General features: G+C 40.0%; 2 protein-coding genes across 4 annotated transcripts in view; both read right to left on the minus strand.

Moving 5' to 3' along the window:
• LOC129643051 (pro-neuregulin-3, membrane-bound isoform-like) overlaps positions 1-18,639 on the minus strand; it is a 101,905-nt gene extending 83,266 nt beyond the window's left edge. Inside the window, exons 1-2 of one of the 3 annotated variants that reach the window (XM_055567129.1) lie at positions 17,642-18,639; positions 16,137-16,648 (exon numbers count right to left, since the gene is read on the minus strand). In XM_055567129.1, the coding sequence (XP_055423104.1) occupies positions 16,593-16,648; positions 17,642-18,311 (726 nt within the window). In that variant the 5' untranslated portion in view covers positions 18,312-18,639 and the 3' untranslated portion in view covers positions 16,137-16,592. Of the gene's footprint in view, positions 1-16,136; positions 16,649-17,641 lie in introns of those variants that run through there. The other 2 variants (XM_055567127.1, XM_055567128.1) reach the window with 2 other exon arrangements.
• Positions 18,640-18,653: 14 nt separating this feature from the next.
• On the minus strand, positions 18,654-19,164 carry LOC129643054 (uncharacterized). The gene has a single exon (XM_055567131.1). The coding sequence runs from the start codon at positions 18,834-18,836 to the stop codon at positions 18,654-18,656; it is 183 nt and encodes a 60-aa protein (XP_055423106.1). The 5' UTR covers positions 18,837-19,164.
• Between the last annotated feature and the right edge of the window lie 1,516 nt (positions 19,165-20,680).

The following is a 20,680-nucleotide window of genomic DNA, read 5'->3' on the forward strand; positions in this document are numbered from 1 at the left end:
AAGAGAAAAATATTAATAATGATTTTGGAGGAACAGTACTTCCTGCAGTAGCTGTACAATTATAAGCTAAGAATTCACACACAGCATTACTAAATATAAAAGAATCTGTAAGGCTAAGTAGTATGCTGTGGAGATAATACATAGAGATCTTTAGTAGAATGGGCTGACTATAAATCCAGTATGGAATTCCATATGCAACTTCTACATCAAAATAAAGTTCAGTACACAAATTACTGGCACTTACTAAAGAGGATAGATTTGATATATTCCCCCCAAATTCTGATTCACCAGCATCAGTGAATAATGTCAATAAAAAGTGAAATAAAAGTGCCTTTAATTTTGAATTTTATCCACTTCAATTTTTAAATAATATTGAGGGAAGAAAAATTAATATTATTTAACTGACTGGCCACTTCAGGAAGCAACAATGAATATTTCCTGGAAGCACAAGTCACTTATTACAAATCTACTTCATTCTGTAAATGTATAAATATGCAAAGATGTAGCAGAAGACAGTAAATACATGTTGAATAAATATATGACCTTGTCATTCAGAAACTCATTAATTTAACAACCTCTAAATCACTCAAGTATGCATAATCATTTCCTTTCTTCCTCATATTCAATTAGTGTGGAGGAATTCTTTATTCATAGTCTCTCTTATGGTTTTCTTCCCACTCTCTTGCACTATTCAGATCATCATTGTCATTATCATCATCCTTCTTATTATTTTAACTTCTGGACCATCAGTTTCTTCTGTGCCATAGTTTTTTACAGAAGAAGGACAAGGACAGCATCTAGCCAGTGTTTTTTGTGACGACTGGATGATACATGTGAAAGATGGAGCATACAATTCATGCTTCATGCTGCTAAGTCGCTTCAGTTGTGTCCGACTCTGTGCGACCCCACAGACGGCAGCCCACCAGGCTCCCCTGTCCCCGGGATTCTCCAGGCAAGAACACTGGAGTGGGCTGCCATTTCCTTCTCCAATGCATGAAAGTGAAAAGTGAAAGTGAAGTCGCTCAGTCGTGTCCCACTCTGAGAGACCCCATGGACTGCAGCCTTCCAGGCTCCTCCATCCATGGGATTTTCCAGGCAAGAGTGCTGGAGTGGGGTGCCATTGCCTTCTCCGGCATGCTTCATAAATACTGGCTATTAACCAAACCCTCATACCAATCAAACTGGTCTACTATGTGCCCAACATGTCCATTTCACTCTTGACCTTCCTTTCATCTGAAATAAAACTAAACCCATCAAAACTGCATATATCTTTCAATGCCCACTGTGATTCCTTTATCCGTAAGTGAACTAAGTGCCCTCCTTCAAGTCTTTATTAACTGCTCCCTTCTTGAGGCAGCCTATTCTAATCATTCTATTTAAAATACTGTGCTTCTCCCTGAGAACTCTGACCACCTTACATGAGCTATTTTCTCTATACAACTTGCCATCTTCTATATGGTTCATGATGGACTGACTGACTTGTATCCTTTTGTATGTTTTCTCCCTTTAGAAATAAACTCTTGGAACAAAGTCTATTGAGTCACTCAACAAAGAATAGGTAAGAATGGAAAAACGGAAGTTTTTACAACTCTAAAAAATTAACATTTATGTAAAAGTAGCATTGTTGTTTAGTAGCTAAGTCATGTCTGACTCTTTGCAACCCCATGGATTGTAGTCCGCCAGGCTTCTCTGTCCATGGGATTTCCTAGGTAAGAATATTGGAGAAAGTTGTCATTCCCTTCTCCAGGGCATCTTCCCTTGAATGTGAGTCTCCTGCACTGGCAGGGAGATTCTTCACCACTGAGCCACCTAGGAAACTGAAAAGTAGCATAGCTTTTGGGGAAAAAAAGCACAATGAGGTGGCATCTCCCTTTTTTAGGTCAGTCTCTGTTTCTTACAAAGAAAATACATAAGGCCCAATCATTTCACATTTCCATATCTTGGTTTCCTCAGTAGTAAAGTAAAATATTTCAACCAGGTTATCTGAAAGTACTCTGACATCTTTGAAATGTCAATGGTTTTGCTGTGATCCTGTTTCATAAAATTCAGATACCTCCAAATCACTGTTATCGCATCATGGACACTCCAGTCATCACATTCATTTATTGACTCCTACATCTGGGTAATGAGTAGATTTCTGGCCTGCTGAAATGAAAGCATCATGGAATCTGAAGCTTCTGCAATTGTTCTCCAGCAACGAAGAGCATTCCATTGCCTCCCTCCCTATAGACCTGCACACCATTTTATGACAAAGTAAGAAGTCACAGCAATAAATTTAAGCAAACACCCACATGCTTGTTCACAGCCATGTTAACAGATGGCAATTTGCCAGCAAGGAGGGCTTCCTGTCTCAACCCATCTATACCAGGCAGCTCTACTTTTGGCTGACAGGTGGAGTGATGATTATCCTTCTCAACTCCCCTTCTAATTCCTGAGAACAATGCAGATAAGATGGTAACACAAATCACACAAAGGAAAAAAACCCACACAAGCAAACCAAATGAAAATGGTAGTACAGCCACAGCTTTGTCAGTATGTTCCTTGAAGTCCCTATTCCTTTCTTCAAGCCTGCTATAAGCCATAGCAAGGTGTCAAGTTTGGAATTCAAAGAAACGCAATTTAACTTAAAAAAACCTGCATAATGGCAGCTTGGGATTACATTAGTATACATTATACATAATGCTTATATACCGGGGTGACTCTAAATATTTATATACATTAACTTATCTGACCCTCATAACAACCACAAAAGGGAGGTATAATTAGTGCCACTTCACAGTCAAGGAATTGGACGGTTTATATTATTTTTCTCTCTGCTGAAAGAAAAGATTTGGTTTAAAGACTTTCCCTGAGGCCTTGAAGCTCTGAAATTCTAGCTGCATCCATGCAATAACTCAGTGCATTTAAAATATATATAGATCTGGGATTAGAATACCCAATATAACTCAAAATGTCCTAATGAGCTCAGTTTTCAAGAAAGTTATAACCTAACCCACTATGTCCTCAAGATACCACAGGATTCACCATTATGAAGATCTTATATTGAATAAATCCCATTAACAAGTAGCATAGATTATCAAATTGATGCTTTTGAACTGTGGGGCTGAAGAAGACTCTTGAGAGTCCTTTGGACAGCAAGGAGACAAAACCAGTCAATCCTAAAGGAAATCAGTCTGAAATATTCATTGGAAGGACTGACGCTGAAGCTGAAGCTTCAATACTTTGGCCACCTGATGTGAAGAACGGACTCATTGGAAAAGACCTAATACTGGGAAAGATTGAAGGCGGGAGGAGAAGGAGATGAAAGAAGATGAAATGGTTGGATGGCATCACTGACTCGATGGATATGAGTTTGAGCAAGCTCTGGTCCGGGAGTTGGTGATGAACAGGAAAGATGGGCGTGCTGTGGTCTATGGGGTTGCAAAGAGTTGGACAGGACCGAGTGAACTGAACTGAGAGATTATCAAAAGATTTTGATCCAAAATGGATAAAATTAAAGTTTCAAGGTGACAAAGCATCAGCTATTTAAAAAACTAGGCAACCTGGAACAACTAATTCCCAAGGATTTTGAGAGGCCAAAGACTTACTATATTGATCCCAATGTTTTTATAAATAGTTCACTGATTAGTAAAATGTAGGTCATGGGCTATGTGTACCTCAGGTTTCAGAATGCAGATAAACTATAATTAGAGGATTCAGTCATATGAAACTGAACTTCCTAGGCAGGAGTTAATGTAGATATCTCTCTGCTGTCACTGAAGTAAAAAGATAAAAAGATTGAAGTAATTATTTTATATAGTGTTGTTTTTTTTTTCCCTATGTAAACCCAAGGCTTCACAGATGACATGATGTTTTTTCTCTTCTCTTTGAAAAGTCATGAGTTGTTTGATGGGAAAACTGTAAAAACCCAGCTTGCTCAAGGATTATAGCCAGGAAAAATCAGAGCTGTAACACTCGATGCTACCACTAATCACTCTTAAGATTTGCTTTGTAGGCAATACTTAGCATCATGTAACAATCAATGGTTACTGATTCCTTTTGCTCCCAGAAGAACAAGCAATTATGACCCAGGAAGCTCCACCAAGGGATTACAAACAAATGCTAACAAGGGTTCAATTCCACTGTCTTTAGATCATTCCATAGATCATTCCATTTATTTATGGAGCTTTTATTGCATGACACGAACATATTTCATAAAACAAATACTTCCTGTTACTTAGCAAAGGAAGAGGCAACAGTGAAAGTCATCAGGCTGTTCGTGGTCAAGTCTGCGGTTCAGGTCTTATTCACTCTCCATCCCCCACCCCATCTAGTGAGAAACCACAGGTCTGGACCATCTGCTCCACATCCTCTGATGCTCTGGGACCCCGGTTTCTGAACATGGTGGGAGAATTGAGGAGGAATGAGCAGAAAGGTCACTGGAGAAGAAGAAATGATGAGGAGAGAAAAGAGAAAAGAAACTGTAGGATAGCAAGGAGAAAGGACTTCCTTGGTGGTCCAGTGGTTAAGACTTGGTCCTTCTACTGTAGAGGGCATGGGTTTGATCCCTGGCTGGGGAACTAAGATCCTGCATGCCATGCGGCATGACCTCCCCAACCCTTACCCCCCCCAAAAAAATGAGAGGATGGAGAAGAGAGGAATATTAGAGAAATTAGATTATATCACCATCAGACACCAACATTTAGACACCAAGCTGCATTTTGAAAAGGCAGAGGAACCAGAGATCAAATTGCCAACCTCCGCTGGATGATAGAAAAAGCAAGAGAATTCCAGAAAAAACCTCTACTTCTGCTTTATTGACTACGCCAAAGCCTTAGACTGTGTAGATGGCAACAAACTGGAAAATTCTTCAAGAGATGGGAATACCAGACCACCTTACCTGCCTCTTGAGAAATCTGTATGCAGGTCAAGAGGCAACAGTTAGAACAAGACGTGGAAAAATAGACTGGTTGCAAACTGGGAAAGGAGTATGTCAAGGCTGCACATTGTCACCCTGCTTATTTAATTTATATGTAGAGTACATCACATGAAATGCTGCGCTGGATGAAGCACAAGCTGGGATCAAGATTTCCAGGAGAAAAACCAAAAACCTCAGATACACAGATGATACCAGCCTTATGGCGGAGAGTGAAGAGGAACTAAAGAGCCTCTTGATGAAAGTGAAAAAGGAGAGTGAAAAGTTGGCTTAAAACTCAACATTAAAAAACAAAGACTGTGGCATCTGCTCTCGTCACTTCATGGCAAATAGATGGGGAAACAATGGAAACAGTGACAGACTTTATTTTCTTGGGCTCCAAAATCACTGCAGATGGTGACTGCAGCCATGAAATTAAAAGACACTTGCTCCTTGGGAGAAAAGTCATGGCCAACCTAGACAGCATATTAAAATGCAGAGATATTACTTTGCCAACAAAGGTCCATCTAGTCTAAGCTATGGTTTTTTCAGTAGTCATGTATGGATGTGAGAGTTGGACTATAAAGAAAGCTGAGCGACGAAGAATTGATGCTTTTGAACTGTGGTATTGGAGAAGACTCTTGAGAGTCCCTTGGACTGCAAGGAGATCCAACCAGTCCTGAATATTCATTGGAAGGACGGATGCTGAAGCTGAAAGTCCAATACTTTGGCCACCTGATGTGAAGAACTGACTCATTAGAAAAGACCCTGATGGTGGGAAAGATTGAAGGAGGGAGGAGAAGGGGATGACAGAGGATGAGATGGTTGGATGGCATCACCAGCTCAATGGACATGAGTTCGAGCAAGCTCTGGGAGTTGGTGATGGACAGGGAGGCCTGGCATGCTGCAGTCCATGGGGTCGCAAAGAGCTGGACATGACTGAGCAACTGAACTGAACTGAACTGGGATACCAACACAGATAGCAAAGCTAATAACTCGAAACTTCTGGTGTCATTTGTTTGCCTGTTAATTACGTTTCCTTCATGGCCACCATCTTTGTCTTCATTGTGGTTGCCATTTTCAAATGCATATGAATAAATGGACATTTGCTTTAATTTTAAATAACAAATTTTTAAAATAAAATGAGTTTGGAAGATATTTTTTTAAAGTAGCGAGTTACTTCAGTATTAAATTTCATAGTAACTTTTGATTAAAACAGAGCTCATAAATTTCCCCTTTGTCTGGGATGGCAGTACCTCAAAGAAGGCAATTCAAACACTCAAGTGCATATCACTGAAAATTACAGTAAATCAAGTCTCATCTTGTCACCCCATCTTCGTGATGCAAAATAAAAAATGCTTTATCGTAGGAAGCTTTCCATGATAATTCATCAAATTTCATTGGATCTCTCAGCTTATTTCCACTGCACTGTCAGAAAAGCCTCTGCCCTAGTATGTTATCAAGTATTTTTCCCCTTAAAAGTGGTGGCCTCACTGCTCCAATATTGATTCAGAGTTCAATTTCTGCAGCAAATCAATCATACTAGAATAGATAAGAATCAAAATGACCAACACACACAAGTTTTCCCATGTCTCTGGTTCTACAGTAAAGAATAAATGAAAACACATATACTGTGCTGATTATTATACATGTTGGTAAGTGACAAGCTCTTAAAATTACATCTCTATGCAAGAAAGATCATTAGATGTACAACAATATCAAAGGCCCTTAAGTGCATCCAGAATTGCTTATTGTTTTCTTTTTGTAGTACAGGGACCAATATCTCAGCTAATAAGATTTTATTTTAAGTTTACTGTAGCAGAATCTCTAGGATATATTTAAGATATAATTATCGTCTGCTGCTGTAACAATTTTTTTTTTTTTGCTTCTTTTAGTTTTTACAAACCTCTAGCATTTAGATACAGGGCTAGAGTTTTGATTTTATTTGTGTTTTGAAATTTATTGATAAACAACCTGTTCCACTACACTTTAAATGATTTTATGTACCAAATTTTAGTTATTAGGTAACCATCAAATCAATTCTCCTTTTACTCAGGATATTATGGGCACACATGAAACAGATATATTATTTGTAGAATTCATATATATGTTTATGTTATAATTTTAACCAAATTAAAACAACTGCTATGTTTGATTTGGCTCCTGTAAAATTAGGAGAACCCCATGGACAGGGGAGTCTGGTGGGCTACAGTCCATGGTGTTGCAAGAGTCAGACACGACTTAGTGACTAAACCACCACCAGCCACCACCAAAATTATTCTACATAAATTATTATTTTTTATGGGTTTTGCAAAAATGCTGAGAACAGCTGCATTGCTATCTTTTGGGGGTCCAGAAATTCCAGTTTGGAACAATGAAAAACATTTGGTGAACATCATTTCCATTCAGATAAAGATCCATGATCCTCTGGGTCCAGCTCCTCCCAGGCACCATATTTACACTGTATAAATTCCTGTTCGCTACCCTGACCTTCCCTAGAAGGTACTTTCTTGACAAAAACAACTTGAGTTACTACCTGTCTTTTTTTCTCTTGCAGGAAACTCCTTATCATTCTCCCTGTAAGAAAGTCCCTCACAATGTGACTTTTTGACATTACTCAAAGAGAATCAATCTACGCACCCTAACAGTTTTTATGGGGGAAAATCACTCTTTTATGATACTAGAGTTCAAGAAATCAGTAAAGTTCTATATCATTCTAAGACATAACAAATTAATCCATCTGTTAAGACTCTCTACAATTTATTCCTAGGAATGTTAACACATGTAGATAGTGTTTATATGAATGGTGCTAGAGAGAGGAAGGAAGTTAATATTTCTTAAGTCTTGTCCTAATATCCTAGTATTTTTTACCATAGAGTAATTTATGTAGCCCTCAACACAATCTCACGAGCATTTAAGGGATTAACATTCCAATTTGTTCCGATGTAAAAACTGAATCTCAAATGGTGATGTAATTTTCTCGAGGTCATACAGCTTATAAATGGTAGAACTGGGATTTGATGACAAGTTTCCAGTACAGTTTCCACAGCACCATGATGCTTCTTCAACTCTCATCTTCTAAGTTTTTTATAAGCTTTCCCAGACTCCCAAACTTATTCTCCAGATTTTGTTATAAAACTATATGGTCAAGATCAAAAGGGGAAACGAATAAAGTGAAAAAAGGAGTCTAAGTAGAATGAGAGAGAAAAAATTGGTATTGGTTTCATATTTACTGTATCTTAGGCTTAGGACTTCTTTCTGTTTTCCACTAAGTCATTGAATCCCCCAAACATCCCCAAGAGAAGCACACTACTGTTCTCACGAATAAATGAGGAAACAGATTCGGACAGATGATCTAACTTGCTCAAGCCTATGAGGAATGGCACATGGGATTAAAATTTCGGTCTCCTCCTCACAGCCATAGAGAAGAAATTTATGGTAACCAGAGGGGAAGGGGGAGATGGAGGCATAGAGTGGGAGTTTGGCACTGACACACTACTATATTTAAAACAGATAATCAACAAGCACCTACTATATAGCACAGAGAACTCTGCTCAATATTCTGTAATAATCTAAGCGGGAAAATAATTTTAAAAAGAAGAGATACACATATACATATAAATGAATCACTCTGCTATACGCCTGAAACTAACACAACATTGTTAATCAACTATGCCCCAATATAAAATAAAAAATTTTCAAAAATTCCCAACTAGAAAGCTAAGGCCTAGGGCAAGACAAAAATCAATGCTGTAAAAGACATCAGTAATAAACATATTTAATAACCTGCTAGGAGCATGAATGTCCCTCAACAATGTCACTGACTGAATATTCTACTAAGAAGATACTAAATTCTTTCCAAACAAGGAGTACACTTCAGTTGGGTTGGCTTTGATTGTTAAAAAATTCTCCCATATCTAGACCAAAGGAACAAGATAGAAAACCTAGAGATAAACACACCTATGGGCACTGTATCTTCGACAAAAGAGGTAAGAATATACCATGGGGAAAAGACAGTCTCTTCAATAATTGGTGCTGGGAAAACTGGACAGCTACATGTAAAAGAATGAAATTAGAACACTTCCTAATACCATACACAAAGATAAACTCAAAATGGATTAAAGACCTAAATGTAAAACCAGAAACTATAAAACTCTTAGAGGAAAACATAGTCATTACACTCTTTGACATAAATGACAGCAAGATTCTCTATGACCCACCTCCTACAGTAAAGGAAATAAAAACAAAAATAAACAAATGGGACCTAATTTAACTTAAAAGTTTTTTAAGAAAAGGAATCCAAAGAGAAAACTATAAACAAGGTGAAAAGACAATCCTCAGAATGGGAGAAAATAATAGTAAATGAAACAACTGACAAAGGATTAATCTCCAAAATATATAGCAGCTCATGCAGCTCAGTACCAGAAAAACAAATAACCCTATCAAAAAGTGGGCCAAAGATCTAAACAGAGAATTCTCCAAAGAAGACATACAGATGGTTAATAGATACATGAAAAGATGCTCAACATCACTCATTATCAGAGAAATGCAAATCAAAACTACAATGATGTATCACCTCACACTGGTCAGAATGGCCATCATCAAAAATCTACAAACAATAAATGCTGGAGAGCTTGTGGAGAAAAGGGAACCCTCTTGTACTGGTGGAAGGAATGTAAATTGATATAGCCACTATGGAGAAGAGTGTGGAGTTTCCTTAAGAAACTAGGAATAAAACTACCATAGTATAGTATAGTGTATAGTGAAGTCGCTCAGTCGTGTCCGACTCTCTGCGACCCCATGGACTGTAGCCCACCAGGCTCCTCCCTCCATGGGATTCTCCAGGCAAGAGTACTGGAGTGGGTTGCCATTTCCTCCTCCAGGGGATCTTCCTGACCCGGGGATTGAACCTGGGTCTCCCGCATTGCAGGCAGACACTTTAACCTCTGAGCCACCAGGGAAACCCAAAAACTACCATATGACCCAACAATCCCACTACTGGGCACATACTGTGAGAAAGCCATAGCTGTTCAAGACACATGTGCCCCAGCAGTCACTGCAGCACTATACACAATAGTTAGGACGTGGACGCAACTTAGGAGTCTATTGACAGACGAATGGATCAAGAAGCTGTGGTATGTACATACAATGGAAGATTACTCAGCCATAAGAGGAATGCATTTGAGTCAGTTCTAATGAGGTGGCTAAACCTAGAGCCTATTATACAGAGTGAACTGTCCGAAAAAGAAAAACAAATATTGTATATGAATGTATATATATGGACTCTAGAAAGATGGTACTGATGAACCTATTTGCAGGGCAGCAATAGAGACACAGACATAGAAAACAGACTTATAGACACAGTTAGGGAAGGAGAGGGTGGGATGAACTGAGGGTAGCATGGAAACAGATACATTATCATATGTAAAATAGATAGCCAGTGGGTATTTTCTGTGTGACTCAGGAAGCTCAAAAGGGTACTCTACAATGTAGTGGGGTGGGATGGGATGGGAAGTGGGAGGGAGGTTTAAGAGGGAGAAGACATATGTATACCTATGGCTGAATCATGTTGATGTACGGCAGAAACCCACACAATATTGTAAAGCAATTATCCTTCAATTAAAAATAAATAAATGCAAAAAATTCTCCCATATACTTATGTTTTGGGGAACGGCCAAACTGATTTCCTATACGGATCAAAATCAGAAAGGGAAAATTGTCTTCTTTAAAGAAGAGATCTGTAGTGGAGTGATGAGTCTTACTAGTTAGTATTTAAATAATAAATAGGAAGGCACACTCATTTGAATTAAGGCAATACATACTATTTGAATATAAAGGCTAAAACTAATTTGGACAAGAAAAGCAGAGTGTAGAGAAGATAAGAATTATTTCTGTTTTAGTCTCAGCACTGACAGCACTTAGCTATAGTGTTTTTGGGTGAGTTCCTTCACTTTTCCAGATCTTAATTTCCTCCCTCTAGCAGACACTTGGATCATCTCTCCAAACGTTCACCATATAAAATTCTATTATTACCTAATATCAATTATATTTGTCAGAAATAATCTTTGAATGCGTATACATACACAAAACTAGGTTCAATTCACTGCAGCAAAGATGGCAACAAGGTTTGAGATAATGAAGACTGATCACTCCTACTCGTGTGAACGGTGTAAGAACCTAAGTTTTACTTCAATTTGAGAACTAAACAACTTAATGACACATCCAATCCTTTCTTTGCACAATGAAACTAAAAAATCCTCGGGAATATTTTAATACCCTTGGTTCAGTAAGCCATAAAAATACATACAAAATATGATGAAAAAATATTTACAGCTATCAGGTTGCTAGAATCTACAAGCAATCTTACAATCTTTACATGGTGGAAATATGGAAATATTTTCTATCTTAGGGATTTCCTCGTGGTTTAGCAGTAAAGAATACATCTGCAATACAGGAGACAGAGGTTCAATCCCTAGGTTGGGAAAACTCTCTGGAGAAGGAAATGACAACCCACTCCAGTATAATTACCTGGGAAATCCCATGGACAGAGGAGCCTGGAGGAATACAGCCCATGGGGTCTCAAAGAGCAACTAACACACTTTCCCATTTTAAGAGAGTGTTCTTAAAAGGGCTAAACACATTTCACCTTCCTGACCACGTCAATGGTTTGGTTAAATTATGTCATACAGGTTGAACAGGAATCAGGCAAAGTTACCAGTAGCAGAGACGGAAGTGGTTTCACTTTAAGATACAGGATAGCATTGGTTAAGTGTTCAGCATTCCACAAAGAGGAATACTAGCAAGCAGGAATGGCAGTCAAAATGTGAATAAAACGAAAGTGAGGAGAAGAAACACTGAATTCAGTATTTATGTAGCAAAGTAAAGAAACAGTTGTGCTAATCGATTCTAAAAATCCACTAGAACATAAGCTTTATGAGGGTAAGGGCTTTTATTGGTTTTTATGGTGATATGATGCATTTAGAACCATGCCTGGCACATAGTAGGTGCCTGATATGTATTCATTGAATAAAGATAAAGAGGAAACAACAGAAGCAAACTGAAACATGAACATAACAACAATAATAAAAATGGAAAAACAAGCATAAAAGCAGACATGGTATCATTTATGGCCTGGTAGAAAGTTCAGGATGAGAGTTATAGATCTAGTTCTCAGGGGCTTCCAGCTCAACATCAGACAAGTCATAACCTTTTAATGTCTTTGTTTCTCAATCTACAGATTCTCTCTTCCTTCATGCTTTAAAAGGATACTATGAGACATTATTTAAAGGGCAGGAAGACAAACAGAGATGCATGGTCTGGGACATGATTTTCTGGGAATGTGAAAATGCTGATATGTATATTTATATGTCAATATAAAGGAAAAGAAGAAGGTGAGATAATTTTGAATCAGTGGTGGCTGTAACAAATCAGTATGTTGTTCATCCAATGAAGACATTTTTTGGTATGTGTTTTTGTAAAATGTGTAAGTATTGTTCAGTATTAAAATGCAATAAGTTTCTATAGGAAAGAAAAGACAGGTGAAAATGCTTTGATATCTCAGAGTGTACTAGAATTTTGACATAGAAAAGCCAACACGGCATAATTAGGGAAGATTCAAGATACAATTGGGAGAGTGAGAAGGGAGAGGAAGGAAGCAAAACTGGGTATCATAAAGGAATAAGGAGAAATAATTAAATTGGGATGTTCAGGAAAGAGGTGAGCCATATAGCCATCTGCTGCCTGTCAGGAAAGAGGTCATCTGAGAAAAACTAAGCTGTTTTCTCAAAAGCAAGCTGAATACTGTATGAGTGATGAAATAAAAAAGATTGTATCTGCCGAAAATTTAGTAAAAGAAACTTTAATATTAATTTTTTTAGTGGGAACTCTATACACATGACCAGTGGTCCCACTTGAAGTACGTCCTGTAACTAGCAGTCAGATGCCACTTAACTACCAGATTTAGTCTCCAGCTCTAACTCTCTTGGGCTTCCCTGGTAGCTCAGATGTTTAAAAATCCCCCTGCAATGCAGGAGCCCCTGATATGATCCCTGGGTTGGAAAGATCTCCTGGAGAAGTGAATGGCTACCCACTCCAGTACTCTTGGACCTCATGGTGGCTCAGATGGTAAAGAATCTGCCTGCAATGCAGGAGACCTGGGTTGGGGAGACCCTTATCTAAAGAGTCAGACATGACTGAGTGACTTTCACTTCTCTTCACATCTAATCCTCTAGAACAGGGGAAAAATGATAGGGGAAAACAGCACTGTTGGGATTAAATTCTGGGAGATAGGACATTGCTCTATTTTCTACTATTAGGGTTTCCCTAGGAGAAAGCAATGGCACCCCACTCCAGTACTCTTGCCTGGAAAATCTCATGGATGGAGGAGCCTGGTGGGCTGCAGTCCATGGGGTTGCTAAAAGAGTCGGACACGACTGAGCGACTTCACTTTCACTTTTCACTTTCATGCATTGGAGAAGGAAATGGAAACCCACTCCAGTGTTCTTGCCTGGAGAATCCCAGGGACAGGGGGAGCCTGGTGGGCTGCTGTCTATGGGGTCGCACAGAGTCGGACACAGCTGAAGCGACTTAGCAGCAGCAGCAGCAGGGTTTCCCTAAACTTTTCAGAATTTTGTGAATTTTAATAAAAGGGTTCATTTTACTAAACTGTTCAGAGTCTGGCTTTCTTCATCAGTAAATTAATAAAATTATTTAGCTCACATCAAGGATCTACCCGTTTATTCCAGTTTTTAATGTCTTAAGCTTTCAATGAATATGGTGAAAGCAGAGAAAATCTGGAATCACCATTCTGGAACAACTATAGGTACAGTTGAAAGGAACTAGAAGAGTCTACTGGGCTTAAAGTGAATGCCACTTTTCAACAGAAGGGGAAAAATCCTATAGTATAGTCAATTGATCATGCTGAATTTTGCATAGTGTAGTAATTCATATTGTTACTCTGGTAACAATGGTGTGCCATGAAACTCAACAATACAAAGATTTAAGAAAAAGCAAAACAAGTTTGGCCTAAGATGAAAATACTAATACATTCTTTGTGTGAGTGTGTATGTGTGTATATACACACACACACACACATATATATATATATATACATACATAATTTATTTATTCAGCTGCACTGAGTCTTCGTTGTGATATGTGGGATTTTTACAGCATATACGATCTAGTTCCCTGCAGGGGCTGAACCCGGGCCCTTGCATTAGGAGCATGGAGTCTTAGCCACTGGGCCACCAGGTAAGTCCCAGAAAATACTAATACATTCTTATACCCAAGAGTCAGTTGTCAAGCAGGCTGCACCATTCAGAAATACATTTTCTTTCAGGATGGTACCCTAGTTTCCTGGTTACAACTTAATTAATCAGCTCTTTTTATAGTCATCTAAGTTTGCAATCTCCCAGCGTCAGATCTTTCCAGATAAACAAAAGGTAAGAAAAATGTTAAAGCCCAGGCAAAGGAAACAAATGACTGGTTCCAGAATTGCCTTGATGAAAACTATAAACTTAACTATTAACATGATAGTGTAATTATGGTGGGAAACCACTAACCACACACAGAAAAACTTCAGAATTACATATACCTGTTTTAATGTTTTCATATTTTATGTATTGTCTAAATAGTAAATTCAAGCCCTGTATTAGATTGCTTACTCTCTACTTGTACGCATTGTCGAAGATGGTAAGAACATGCAATTATATTGCCTTATGAAAGAAATACTCATTTTAAAATAGCTGACATAGTCACTATACCTCTAGTCTATTTAAAAGGTGACACTTTGCCTAATATAATAAAGACAAAGAGTGTCTTGATTTTAGAAGAGTCAGTAAGGGAGAGAGTAATTCTAGTATTTATGGAATAAAACCCTGATGTGCTAATAGGTAGATTGGTTTGGGAAATAACACAGCAGACACAATTACCGGGATTGTCTCTGTTCTACTCTCACCGGCTCCAGGATAAAGAAGAATCAATTAGCCCTCCACAGACTATGACCTTGAAGGCTACAGCTCTGTGCATAATACACTGAATATGCTGAGCCAGATAGCAACAGAGAATCAAGTTCTAAGACCACGGAAGAGCACAGATAATGTCTTTTTAAAACATAAGCTGTGACAGCTTCAGGCATGTCAAAAGCATGCAGGATGATGAAAGAAAAGCCCCGTTCTTTCTGTGACTAAGCGATAGTTTCTTAGCAGAAGAGCAACACGCGAAAGAGATTGCAAAATGACTATCTAATGCCAAGCTTTTCTTTCTTTCTTTCTTTTTCGCCGTCCTTTAGTTAATGTTTACAAGCTTTTAAAACAGCTAAACAATCACTTAAGAGTGTTTAAAACCAAAGCTCCCTGGACCAGTGCCTTTCCAAAATAAAAGAAATATAGACTCATAATTTTTAGGATATTTATGTTTTTGTTGTTTTCAGGCACTAGTTCAAAAAAGGAACCCTAAGGGTCTCACACAGCAAACCCTATAGGTGGTAAAGTGTTAACCAACTGTCTAGCCCTAACTTTCCAGAAAACTACATCCCAGACAGCTTTTGTAGGCTTATCTCCAATGCACTCAGAGTGCTGCAGCTGTGTATCTGGCCAGAACGGGCTACTATGATGCTTTTAGACAGTAGTAAATCTTTTCACTCAGTAGAAACGCCAGAAAAATCAATGTCCTGCCTTGGAAAAAAAAAAAAAAGAAACTGTATGGAATGTATAATCTATTAAAACACTTAGGAAAAGAATTTACCTTAGAAAAGAATTTCTCAAAACATCACAAGATACTTTTTAAAACAGTCCTGGATCAGGAAAATGTGCTGGAGGTTTCTTTGTTTGCTTGTTTTCCTCCAATGACAAAATTATAGGATCAAGTTGAAGAGTTTTTCAAAGGGTCTTCTTTCTTTTTCTGAACAGCTGAACTGATTCAGGCACATTTTAATTCAAGACTGAAGTTGAAAATGATGAAAAGACAAAAGAAGTAACCTTGTCTTCACAGTGAATTCTGCTTCTCTTTGCAGGATCTGTACTTGCTTTTTATAGCCTGTCATTTCATCTGGGTATTATTTCCCGGTCACTTTGCCAGGTGGGAAGAGGCGGTGAATACAGCGATGGCTGTCAGATCTTTAATGATGCTTCAGGGATTTGATAAAGATACAAAGCAGTGTCTGCAGAAAGGAGGTTCTTCCCTAATTACACCTGAAAAGCAAGCCTCTTTTTTTTTTCTTTAAATCTTTGCCACTGAAACTGGTGTGTATGAAATGAGACTGAATCACAAGCACAAATCAAGTTTTTCTGCATTTCTAGAACATATGGCTCTCCTGCATACTGAACAACATGTCTGCAAAAGATATTTTTAATCTTCATTACCATCCAGAGGGAAACAGTAGGGGTATTTCACCACAAAATCTTTACCCTCACCTCTCCTTTAGAGACTTTACACACGGTCTTCAAACAGAATTCTCTGATATTTTACTTTTTTCTAAGGAAACAGTTTCAATGGTGAAAAGAAGACAGTGAAACAAAAGTAAATTAGAAACTTTTTTAAAAGCTATAGAAAATGCCTCTCTTCTATAATGACGTTTAAAACAATCTGACTAGTCATGGTTTCATCCTTGTCAACTTTTCCATTATAAAGCATTGCAACGACCCAGTACAGACGGCAGTAGGACTCCTCTGTATTGTTTTAAGAGCATGGGCTCTCTTCACTCACAGATTATTAAACAGGATTGCTGCAGTCTTATGGACAAAAAAGATGCATCTGAAAAAAAATGATTTATCTTACTAATGCATCTTGTACTTTCTAATGACTGTCAAGGAAGCTATTTAAATATTTGATTCCAGAAGGCAAAACTAATTTGGACAAACCATAATAGGCAAGAATATATATACATATACATATACATACATATACATATATATATATATATATATATATATATATATATACACACACACACACATACACCAGAGTCACTTTGCTGTACAGAAGAAATTAACACAACATTGTAAAATCAACTATACTTGAATAAAATTTAAAAAAACCTAATTTGGGGAAAATCCTTTCATGTGGAATTGTACCAGATCCTGAATAAAACTGCCCCTAACAAGTGCTCAGCAACTTATACTATAATCTGAGCATGACAGCATCCTGCTGGTAAAAGGTGAGTGCTGTAAACATCTAAGACTTCATGTGGTATTGGGAAGAAGCAATTAAAGTACAAACGTGGGGAGAAGTGGTTTAGGGAACAAGAAAAAGAGATGGAGAAAGATAACTGGTAACTTGGGCTGGCTGGAAGGCAAAGGATAACAGAAAGGTGAAGAGAGGTAATGGAAAATTTACATGGGGAAAAAAAATCAGGATCCTACTCACTGTACAGAAGTCATATATATATATATATCTAAATATATATATATTGGTCTGATGTTTTCATCTTAAAAAGTGTTAGAAACCAATGGAATGGAACTGAAAGTCAAGCATGGCTCAGAGATGCTGCAGCTCTGGGTCCTCACCCCAGATTTCACCATCCAGGAAGAGGGAGCTGCTGTGATAGCATCAGTTCTAACCAGCAGTTTGTAAGGTCTTTTCACTCATCTCTCCCGGAGCAACCCAGTCACATGATGCGCTTAAACCAAACCCTGCCATTCAACTCCGAGAAGACAAGGACCCCGCTCCACGCTCTAGAGAACACTTTGGATGACCTCAAGCCCACCCATCTCCTCTACACATCCTCACCCGTCTCTCTCTACTTACAAAGTTTAGGAGCAGTTTGGAGATTAGTTTCTGTTGATGGTGGCTGAGTGGCTGCCTTGGGTGTTCTCACGTCAGGGCTCCGAGTGGGTGAAGGGAGGGATGGAGCAGTGGACGGCCGGAAAGAAAAAGCGAAGATACGGTTCTTGGGGGTGGGGACCGCCGAAGGCTCGGAGGACCCAAGGGCATTGTCAACTTGCACTGTAACTCGAACCTCAGTTTCAGACTGAGCCCTGGAGACAGGTGAAGTGTACGCCTTGGCTGATACCCACACAGCAGCTGAAGCTGCAGTTGGATCCAGAGAAATAATAGGATCCTGGCCTAATCCCCCAGGGTCAAGGTGAGTGGGAGAGTCATACTCAAAAATCTTGTCCACAAACACCCACTTGAGGCCAGCGATGCAGAGGCAGAGGCTGACCAGGCAAGCCAGGATGGGGACGATGCAGATTTTCTCTGAGTTGAGGCAACCTCTCAGGCGCTCGGTTTCCAGGCAGACGCAGCAGGGAAGAGTCAGGCCCACGAGCCCTGGGGACCTCCCATCTTCAGTCTGGGTCTCCGGCATGTCTTCGGCTGCCGGAAGCCCGTCCAGAGATGGGTCTGCACTCAGCTGAGTGGAAGGGCTGGAGGACCTCTCAGCAGCTCCCTCGGACATGTCTGGGGAATAAATCTCCATCGGCTCACCTCCAGGAGGCCTGGCCTCTCACACTGTCCATTACCATGCAGAGCCCCCCCCAACCAAATGATACAGCATCTTACAGGGAGAAATCGATAAGTCGTCCAAGTCCAAGGCCATTATCAAAAGCAAGAGGAGTTCAGGAGGAAGGCAGGGGAGGCCAAAAACAAAAAAACAAAAAAAACCTCTAGCAACAACCAAATAAAAGTATATTGTAATTCTTGACTGCTGTTTCTGGGCCACTTTTGCAGTTCTTTTATATGCTTCTCCAAACCATCCTGGCTGGGTCAGGAAGACGGGAGGCCAGCGGAGAAACCCAGGAGCTGATGTGGCGGCGGTCGGTTAAGTAAACCAGTAGCCCAAACTGAAAGGCATGTTTCTCACCTCGAGCAGCTGAAACTGGGGTCTGCTCAGATGGAGAAAGCAACTGTCATGCAGAAGAAGTAAAAGCAGGAGCAGGACCAGCGGCGGCGGCGGCAGCAGCGGCGGCGGCAGGAGCGGCAGCAGAGACAGTAGCAACAGCATCCTGTGGTGTGAGCGCGGCGGCTGAAAGGGGCTGAATCATCACAGAGCAGCAGGTGCCTGCCCTCCGAGCATCACAGCGAACCGTCTCATCGCAGAGCGAGCTGGAGGCGAGAGCGCGGCCGGGAGGGGCGGTCACCGCGCTCGCCGCCCTGCCTTCTCCCCCACCCCACCAGCCACTCCTCTTTGTCCTTCCTGAGCGCTCATTCACTTTCTTCCTCTGCGGCTCCTGCCTTCTCCACTGTCTCTTCCCCTTGCCGTCCTCCTCCTCATCCAGAGACTCTCTCTCTCCCCTCTCTCTTTCCTTTTTACCTCCCTCCTCTCCCAACCCCCACCCCTCTATCCGCACTCTGGGGCTGCTGGCTGGTCTGAGTAGAATCAGGATAACCCAGCAAGGCGGGACTGCCAGTGACTTCCTATTTTATCCAATTAGAAGGAATAAAGGCCATCAAATCAAAGAGAAGCAGGCAGACAGCAGTTAAGCTGAGTCCCCATGGCCCTCACCCGGCTAGCCTCCTTCTCTCTCTCTTTTTTTTCCTCCCTACCAAAGCTGCCCTAATCTTCCATCCCCACCTCCTATGCTCTAAAGTCTCCCTGGTGCTCTCTTCTGCACCCACTGTTGGGTCAGAAAAAGCCAGCGATCAATGCTAGCAATCTAACAAAGCTAGGATGAGGCGGGGGGTTGGATGTAGGTGGGACCTTATGGGTTGGACCTGAGGCTTGGCAAAGTCTGATATCTGATTCCTCCCTAGAGAGGTAAGCTTTTCAACAGCAATTTCTTCCTGCCTGCTGCAGAGAGATAGCATTCCGTCCCCAGCCCTCTAATAAGTTTTGTTCACCGAGAGGACTGTTATTGCCTGGTGTTTCAACCAACAGCAAGAACATTGTTTTTTTTTTCCTCCTAACCATGGACAGCTCTGCCTTCAGCCCTTGTCACAATGATTGGGTAAGACTTGGTGATGCCCAAGTGTGAAGTGTGGAATATACATTGGAGAAGGGGGTGCTCAGGGAGGGGAGAGAGGTCTTTATGTACATACACTGGTCCCCTTTAAATTTCCATCCTTCTGTCCCACTCACAGCAGTCCCGGACTGACGTCCAGCCAACAAGGAACACCAGTAAGTAACAGCTAGAGAGGAGGCTCCCGCTTCGCCTTGAAATTAGCCTTCATTGTGACTCCACACTGCGGAGGCTGAATTCCCTGAGCGCTGTAATGTATACCACATGTCCTCAGCTATAACTGCACTGCAAGGATTAAGAAGACTTTTCTGTAAGAGCACGCCTTTAGGGTTAAGTTTCAGGAGCTTTACCTTAAAGATAGTTTCACTGCCGACTCTTTTCTTTTTCCTTTTAAAACAGCAGTGGTTAAAAGGCTGGAAGAAATGCAGTGTCCTTAATACAGAGAACAGGCAGCCCAGACCCTCCTGTTCACTGCATGTCTGCATCTGAATCTTTAATCCATGCTTTACTGTGACTGGACACCTGAATGGTTTCCAAGGAACCATTTTGTTCACCTATGTCAATAGGAGTCTTAAAAGCTGTCTCTAAATCCATACTACATAAGCATCATGTGAGTCCCAGAAGCAATAAAATTTAAAGTTGAAGTCCGGAGAGAATCTGCTTTTTAAGCACGTTATATTTGTAAAACACAATCTCCACTGCTTTGAAATATTTTTAAGCTTCTAAGTGGGCATGAGATAATATTATCATTCTTTCAAAATGAAATTAGCCCATAATTATAAGTGATTTAAAGGGTACTGATATCTTAAAATGTGTTTGCAGTACTATAACTAACAACAACAACAAAAGCCTGAACCAATTTGCATAATTGTAATTATGGCTCTGACAA

This window comes from Bubalus kerabau, chromosome 2 (assembly GCF_029407905.1).
Source record: "Bubalus kerabau isolate K-KA32 ecotype Philippines breed swamp buffalo chromosome 2, PCC_UOA_SB_1v2, whole genome shotgun sequence".
NCBI lineage: Eukaryota > Metazoa > Chordata > Mammalia > Artiodactyla > Bovidae > Bubalus > Bubalus kerabau.